Source organism: Galeopterus variegatus, unplaced genomic scaffold (assembly GCF_000696425.1).
Source record: "Galeopterus variegatus unplaced genomic scaffold, G_variegatus-3.0.2 Scaffold5418, whole genome shotgun sequence".
Taxonomy (NCBI): domain Eukaryota; kingdom Metazoa; phylum Chordata; class Mammalia; order Dermoptera; family Cynocephalidae; genus Galeopterus; species Galeopterus variegatus.
The window spans coordinates 9,069-17,934 of NW_007731529.1; the positions used below are offsets into that span (position 1 = coordinate 9,069).

Sequence of the window (8,866 nt, forward strand, 5' to 3'; positions counted from 1 at the left end):
TGGGAGGTGCCACTGAGATAGCCATATTTGGAACATTGCCTGACTCGGTATATATATATATGTACTTATATATTAGTATCGTTATTGTTTCTTCAAGTCAGAAATATGCTTCATCAAAAATATACACATCTGTTCCCTTATTTAACAAATGTTTATTAAGTGCCTACTATGTCTGAGCACTACTCTAGCACACTGAGGGTTGCGATCCGTTGCCGGACACGGAAAAAGACAAAAAATATATATATATATACACATCTGTTCCCTTATTTAACAAATGTTTATTAAGTGCCTACTATGTCTGAGCACTACTCTACCTGCCAGAGATATATCACTGAATTAAAAACATCAGATAAATACCCCTGCCCTCGTGGAGCTTACATTTTAGTGTAATATACTAGTAATAATGCAACTAATAAGAAAAATATGTGAAAAATTATGCTTAGCCTAGTACCTGTCCTAAAGTTATTGAATGAATGGTTGCTGCTATTTTCGTGTAGCAATTGGGCTTGGAGATTTGAACTGTCATCTTAGATAAGAAAAGAAAGCTGGACCAATACAGAGCTCCAAGCCAGTACGAAATTAAAAATACTACATAAAGATTAGAAAAGACAAAGAGGAAGAGAAGGAATGAAATCAGACCATCATCTATGGCCATGAGTTTTGTTTAAAATGAGCTGAACCTTTTTTCCTTTCTTATCTGTGTGTCAGAGATACAACTACCTCTAGGCAGACATCCACATTCCAAGACATTAAGACTTTCTAAGCTGCAGCAGACACATCTTTATATGCAGCAAAGCAGAGAACAATGCTGGTTATTTTCAGATGACAGCAGCCAAAGAGGAAGAATCAACAGTAACTCACTCACTCCTCCAACAACAATTCACTTCTGAAAGGAAAAACCCCTTCAGAATAATCACCCCAAGAGCGTGGACCTCAGCGTTCACTGAAGAACTTGGTTAAAATAAGTGCTAGACCTTGTTCACTGGTTCTTTTCTTTTCCAGAAATCTTCTCTATGTCTACCCACAGAGGCTGAACTTTGCTAACAAACTAGCATCTGCCCGGAACATTACAATAAAGATCCAGTTTATGTGTGGAGAAGATGCTAGCAGCGCCATGCCGGTAAGGAGGGAAATGAACATGCGCCTCATGCCAGGGTGCTGCCCTTCCCCTGTCTTTTCACACGGACAAAATCCAGGGCTCATCAGTAGACAGACGATGTCTATTTCAGGCCAACCTGTGTGGCACGTGCAAGGTCCTTTTCCCAGGACACTGATGGGGAAACAGGATCAGTCTAAATTAAAAGTGTCTTTCTTAACTCATTCTGTAGTGAGCTGTGAAACTTTGGAAATGCAGATTATTTTAGAGGACTGAAAAAGATCGTAAAGTCTTTGCATACTATGCATAGGAGCACACCACTCTAACAGCCTGCAAGGTAAAGAGGAGGCTCGGCGTGTCTGCCGTGTTTTCTGAGCACCTTGCATATGTGCGCTGCAGTCACGCGTATCCGAGCCTCTGACCTCCTCCACTGACAGGGGCAAGCACTGCCTGCTAACAACAGACACACGCCACCTCAGCACCTTTAGGAATGATCTTCGTCCTAAGGCAAAATACTAATCAAATAATAAGTATATAATGCAGTGTGCTCTAAGGAACCCAAAATACCATAATTTATACTTTCTAACCATCTGCCACTAAATGAGATAGGTAGTTAGCTATTACTATTTTCCATAAGTCATAGAATTCAGTTAACATACCTTTCTGCTGAAATAATTTTTTTTTCAGTGCTTTCATTTTTTAAATACTGGGTTGTTTTTTTTTAACCTTCCTCCTAATGTCCCACATATCTTCCCAATGCAAGGTGTCCTCTTGCAGTGGTGATGGGGGTCTGCTTGTCCAGTCTGCTCTGGGCCCTGGCAAGTCAACACCAGGGCTGCCAGCTGCAGTTGTGCAGATCCTGTATGTAGCCAGGGTACCCAGCCAAGGGGCAAGCGGGGGCTGAATTCCAGCCTGTTCTCCACTCACCATGCCCCAGGACCTGGCATGGAGGTTACTACATCTAGAGGAAAGAACTTTTTTCTTTGCCCAAAGGTGAGTTCACTTGTCAAATCACGTGCATACTAAAGGCTGGATCAGGCCCATGAAGATGTCTTTTTCTAAGTAGCACAAACATATGGACAGAGCAGTGGAGGTTCTGATCACCCAAGTGACCAAGTCCATATCTTTGGAAGGAGAAGAGCCTGGACCAGGGATCTTTCTCTGAGGGCAAGATTATGTGACTTTGCCTTGTTATGTCAACCTCTAGGCAATGAGGCAGAGTGGAGAGAGCACTGGTTTTCCAGTCTCACAAACCTGTGTCCCTTGGTCACTAATATAGCCCTTTTGGAACCTCAGTTTACCCTTCAGAGCCAGTTCTTCTGCATCAGTGAAAGCAGACCAGTTGTAGAACCTAGCACTTTTAATTTACAACATATAGCTTTGTGAGACCAGAACATCCCATTGGCCTGATGATAGTAGATTTGATATACGTGAATGTCACTGTTAATTTGGTCCTTTCTATATTGGTGAACAGGTTATCTTTGGAAAGTCCAATGGGCCTGAATTTCTGCAGGAAGTGTACACAGCCATTACATACCATAACAAGTAAGTATTTTTCAGAATTCTAAACATATGCTAAGATTGTTTCATTATCTCCTGGCTTTTCTGAGTTCCCCGAGGCATTCCTCCCAACAGTTTTTATAATTCAGGGACTAGGAGACAAAGGGAATTCATGCCAGTTCCATGATTCTGTGTGGGAGATGCACAATTTTTGCTATTAACTAAGACTGGCAGGAGAACATATCTTCAAGTACCTATTGTTTTGACTTTTCTGGAGCTTTCTAGGGAGACGTGGAGAATTTTTATAATGTTAAGGAAATAAATTTCCTAACTCACTTCAAGATACTGGAGGGGTCAGAAACAAAATCCAGCTCTCCTTGCCCAGTCTCCTTGTCTTCTGCACACCACCCCACACCTGGCCCACCACCTGCTTTAAGAAAATTTAAGTTGACCAAAGAAGAAATGAAACACTCATTATTTTATCAGTAAATTGAGTCACAGAATAATATCTAAACTGTTATTCACATTTCATAGGTATGGGAGGAATATCTGTACAGCGTCAGACAGAACTGGGCTTGATCCTGGCCTGATAACCTTGTCCCATTTAAGTCCAAAGGTATTTCAAAAAGTTAATGGAAAAATAGAACTAGGAAATAATATGAACTTTTTCATGAACTTTGTGAAGACCCCTTGTATTTCATTTAACCACTTTCCAGGGCTGGGATGGAGAATAAATGAGGTGACGTACATGAAGCCCTTATGGGACTTTGTCATTCAGTAAGATCAGGTTCCTTTTCCTTTCACATCATGCACTTGTCTCTCCAGACCTCTGATGAGTGAGGCCATCTGCCAGGCCCTGTTCTTGGGGTAGGGATGAACAGGAGGTCACAGCAGGACTCCGAACCTCATCCCCTTTCAGATTAAGTTGTTGGGTTTTTCCACTGTGTGGGAGGATTTTTTTTTTTCCCTCTAACAAAACCTTTAATTTGTGAGCAACTTTATGTAAGTGAAATGTACCAATAGCATAAGCTTGGTCTGAAGGACTTCCAGCCTAGGAGTGGAATAATATAAAACGAAAAGCACAACACCAAGCAGGTAAATTCGGAGGAGCAAAGGGTCCGTGGCATTACAATTTATCATCAGAGAAGTCATCATTCTTGCTAAAAGTTATTTGTGTGTAATGTGCTTTTGAAACAGGTCTCCTGACTTTTATGAAGAAGTGAAAATTAAGCTCCCTGCTAAGCTCACAGTAAATCACCACCTCCTGTTCACCTTCTACCATATCAGCTGCCAGCAGAAGCAAGGAGCCTCTGTAGAAAGCCTCCTGGGATATTCAGTGAGTTGTTTTCCACTCTCCCATTCACACTGCAGTTGTTGGTACATCCAAGGTCCCTGCAGAGATAAACGACTGAATTCTATTCACTTGCTTTTTTTCCTATCAGAAGTAGCAAAATGTGCTAAGCCAGATTATAGCAAAGAACAGAAATATAGGGTGATAGATATTGAACGAATACTCATTTATTTTTTTAAAAGCATAACAATGTTCATTATTTCCAAATCTAATACATGTGCTTCACATGTAGAACTACCTCTTTTTCCCCAAGGGGAAAAAAAGTTATTTCTTCAAAAAATATAAAAGGTAAAATAAACATTCATGTTGTTCAGACACAAAAACATTGGCTATAAAGAAAAATGCTACTACTTTGGTTCTGAACACAATAAATCATTGATATTATCATTTCAGGGGCTCTCAGGGAATTTAAAATGCAAAGAACTTGATAAAAATTATTGCCAAAAAGAGCCTGGTCAATATTTAATCATTGTTTAGTTGCGTTTGATTATTGTGAGCTAGATAAATTGCCAGAATTATGTGCTATAATAAATACCACTTTATTCTTTACATCATCTGTTTCAGTGGCTGCCAATTCTCTTAAATGAACGTCTTCAAACTGGATCCTACTGTCTCCCAGTTGCCTTGGAAAAACTGCCACCCAACTACTCCATGCATTCTGCTGAGGTAACCAGCAAGCTGCCCTTCAGTCGCTTTCCATCTAGCCATGGTCTCGGACAACCTTCCCAGACCTTTAAATGTGAATGAGCATACCCATCATGTTTTCTGGAGCAGTCATCTGTCAGCACAGTGTTTCTGAGAGCACATTGTTTCATGGTTCTGACAAAATGAAGGAAATAACTCGCTGCGAAATCTCACTCAGTTAGACATGAACAATTCAGAATGTTTAGTAAATGCAACTTGCACCCAAGGCAGCATTACCTTGCATTATCTACAACTAAGCGAGCCACAGAATAATGTATTATAAAAGAGGAGGCAAACTGAGCCCGCCTGGCAGAGCTCCTTATAAAAGGTTCTGAAGCCAGGTTCCATTAGTTTCTCCTGTGAGTCAATTGTCACAGCCCCCATGTGGAATTTGGGGCTTTTATTTCTCTACACATCCCAATACCAATAGCCTCTCCCCCTTCCTGTTTCCTGCACTGGCTCTGGCCGCATCCACCCGGCTGCAATACACCCATTCAAAGGGAGCTCAGAGAATTCCTGCCCTCACCTCCCAGCACCAGCTCTCAGTCCCTTTGGTGGAGGTTTATATCAATAAGTATTGTTTTGAAGTGCATCCCAGGTATCGTATCATTTCATTTACAAATATTTTAATATGTATTTTAAAATATAAGGGCTCTTTTTTAACCATCACAATACTATTGTCATACTTTAAAAATTAACTAGAATTTCTTAATATCATCAAATATCCAGTCAGTGATCAAATTTCCAATTGTCCCGTTAAGGTCATTTTTTTTTTACGCTTGTTTGTTTGAATCAGGATCCAAATAAGGTCCACACATTGCTGGTTGATATATCTTTTAAGACTTTTTAAATCTATAGGTCCTCCTTCATTCTTTGGTTTCCTCACAATTTTCAGATTGAAGAATTTCCCAGGAATTTGAATTAAGTTCTGACCTTTGCAGTCAACTTTCTTCCGCTTTTAAGACTTTTTAAATCTATAGGTCCTCCTTCATTCTTTGGTTTCCTCACAATTTTCAGGTTGAAGAATTTCCCAGGAATTTGAATTAAGTTCTGACCTTTGCAGTCAACTTTCTTCCCTACTCTTTCACTATCTGCCTCCTCTTCCCAAGCTATCTGTTTTTTTCCTTATTTCCTTTTTTCCCCCTGGAGAAAGAAGCATCTTTTGCCCTGGGCCATATAGGCACATTCCTGACTTTAGAACAAAGCTGCTCTCCTCAAATGTTCACAGACATTCCCTGATTATTATTTATGATTTGGACACACACCACATTGCAGAAGCCCTCAAAACCACCTTGTATCATCAAGCTGCACATTTTGATTTCCTAGAACTCCCAATTATCTTCTTAAGCTAGAGAACAAACCTGAGTTTTGGAGACAAACAAATCTGGATCCAAAAATCTAGACCCTGCCACTTCCTAGCTGTGTGAACTTGGCGAGTTGCTTACTCTCTCTGAGCCTCAAAGATGAAGCCAAGCCCATATCTCCCTATAAGGCTGGGGTTGCTCTGAACATTAGATGAGATAATGCATGTCAAGTAACAAACTTGAGACTTAAATAAATAGAGTTCCCTTTTCCTACTTACCCTAAGCTATATAGATACACCCTTCGCCTCTCCTAATGTCCTTCAGACCTGCACAGCCCACTACATCAGCCACTAGCTGCATGTGGCTACGGAACACTTGAACTCTGGCTAGTCCAAACTGAGATGTGCTATAAGTATAAAACTTGCACTGGATTTCAAAGACTTAGTATTGGAAAAAAATGTAAAATATCTTATTAATAATTTTTATATTGATTACATGCTGAAATAATCATCTTTAGGCTATACTGGATTAAATGAATTGAGGGTACTTCAAAAAGTTCATGGGAAAATGGAATTAAAAGATAATACAATCTTTCCATGAATGTTTTGAAGACCACTAGTATATTGTTAAAATTACTTTCACATGTTCCATTTCACTTTTTTTATGTGACTACTCGATGATTTAATATGACATAAATGGCTTACATTATATTTCCATTGGACAGTCCTATTTTAGATCACAGATGGCACATCAAGCTCCCCCAGGAATTGAATAAAATAAACGAGTGCCCAGACCTGGTGGAATCTGTTCTCTCTGGAGATTGTCCACCCCATCCAAAGGTCACAGCTGCTCCTCTGCTCTGCACATCGGTGCAATGCTGGGGTGCAAGGCTGATATTCTTGTATCTTCTGGTTCTCAAAAGAAGTTACAAGAGCAGTCTTGTATATGAAATCTTCTGACTTTTGAATGCTGGCAACTAACTCAATAAAGTTTCCAACACTCTGTGGGCCACATAGAACTTGTCTGTGGGCTGGAGCCAGCTTTGGGACCCAGTTTGTGACTTTGCCTTGGATAGAGCCAAAGGTCTTATCCCACGCGCACATCCACCTGCAAGCGCAGTAGACCTCTTTCTGCTAAAATGTCTTGTAAAAATATTCTGTACTCTGCCCTCACATCCCTGATTAACAGGAAGAGTGCTGAGGAATTACTTTATTTACTTTTCAATTCCTAAAGTTAAAAATCATCAATGATGGATGGGAGCTTAGAGACAGATTATCCAGTTCAACCCTCTCCTTTCAGCCCAGAGAGTTTAATTGCCTTGTTAAAGTAAAAATAATTAATTTGGTGCAGAACCGAACTTGAACCCANTTTTTTTTTTTTCCTCTTCAACACAGAAAGTTCCTTTACAGAATCCTCCCATTAAGTGGGCTGAAGGACATAAGGGAGTATTTAATATTGAAGTGCAAGCTGTTTCTTCCGTTCACACCCAGGTAAGGAGCATCAAGGTCAACTTCACATCAGACCCAGAAGGCTAGTAATGAAGATGGAGGCACAGCAGGAAAAACCTTCCAAGGACAGGCCAATAAAAGAGCGATTAAAATCTTTTTCTACGGATAAATCAAAAATGCCCTTTAGTTCATTGTGAGAACTTACAAACCTATTCAGGTTTTATTTTTTCTTTAAATAGAAAGACTTTACAAAAATGTTGAGCACCTAAATGAAGGAACCTGGTACTGCACTGTTGGTTGAGAAACTTTGCAGGGAGAATTGATTTGAAACACTTGTCTGCTTTATTTCCCTCTGTGATTCTGCCATTTCACCAGCCTTTTTTTTTTTAATTCCATACTCCCTCCTTGGCCTGCCATTGTCTGAGTTAAGATCCCTTTTTTTACCTGGCACACTGGCCTCTGCTTACAGGATATATCAGAGCCTAAGTTGTTTCTTCTTCAGTTAATAATCATTGAGAGGTCCTATTTTGTGCACTTCATTCTACAAAGAAGTTTGTAACCTTGGTCTAAAACATCCATGTCTTAGAACTTCTGTTCTGAAACACAGGATAAAAGGCTCTACTCACAAAGAGCTATTCAATTGTGTTTGTGAATCCATTGGTGAACACTGATGGGATAAGACACCACAAGTCCTGCCTTCTGCCTTCCCAGGACAACCACCTGGAGAAGTTCTTCACCCTCTGCCACTCCCTGGAGAACCAGGTGACCTTCCCCATCCGTGTGCTGGACCAGAAGATCAGTGAGACGGCGCTGGAGCATGAGCTGAAACTCAGCATCATCTGCCTGAACTCCTCCCGCCTGGAGCCCCTGGTGCTTTTCCTGCACCTGGTGCTGGACAAGCTCTTCCAGCTGTCCGTGCAGCCCATGGTCATTGCTGGCCAGACAGGTAGGAGTCTTTGGGTCTGGGAGAGGCAGGAGCAGGTGGACGTGGCCCTGTTTAGTGAAACAGGATTTTCCAGAAATCCAGGGACAACATGATCTTCCTTTCCATTGATAATGTGAGTTCAAGGTGGGCCAAGCCCAGAGCAATATATATATATATTATATTATATATTATATATATATATATATATATATATATACAGAGAGAGAGAGAGAGAGAGAGAGAGAGAGAGAGACTCTGCATGTTTTAAAGAAAAAAAAGAAAGAAACATTAAAACAGTTTTTGATGTCATAGTTTTTTTTTTGGTAAACTTTATTGGATGATTACAGGAATTCCATTCCTGGCAATTGATGGATTTATTTTACCTCTAAGACATTTTTGTTTTCTTGACCAACAAGGAAATAGGACATTTTAAAGAAGACAGCCCATATTAAATGGAGGGAAAGTAACTCTCTAAATTGAAATTCAATGTAATCACTTTTTTTATTGCAATATAATGCTCATACCATAAAATTTACTATTTTAAAATATACAGTTTAG

The 8,866-nt window shown here is 40.1% G+C and overlaps 1 protein-coding gene across 1 annotated transcript in view; it reads left to right on the plus strand.

The window, feature by feature from the left end:
• Positions 1-1,001: 1,001 nt before the first annotated feature.
• Positions 1,002-8,866, plus strand: part of DOCK8 (dedicator of cytokinesis 8) — an 83,771-nt gene continuing 75,906 nt past the window's right edge. The window contains exons 1-6 of the mRNA XM_008589412.1: positions 1,002-1,120; positions 2,571-2,641; positions 3,794-3,932; positions 4,512-4,613; positions 7,330-7,425; positions 8,095-8,329. Of these exons, the coding sequence (XP_008587634.1) occupies positions 1,088-1,120; positions 2,571-2,641; positions 3,794-3,932; positions 4,512-4,613; positions 7,330-7,425; positions 8,095-8,329 (676 nt within the window). The 5' untranslated portion in view covers positions 1,002-1,087. The remainder of the gene's footprint in view (positions 1,121-2,570; positions 2,642-3,793; positions 3,933-4,511; positions 4,614-7,329; positions 7,426-8,094; positions 8,330-8,866) is intronic.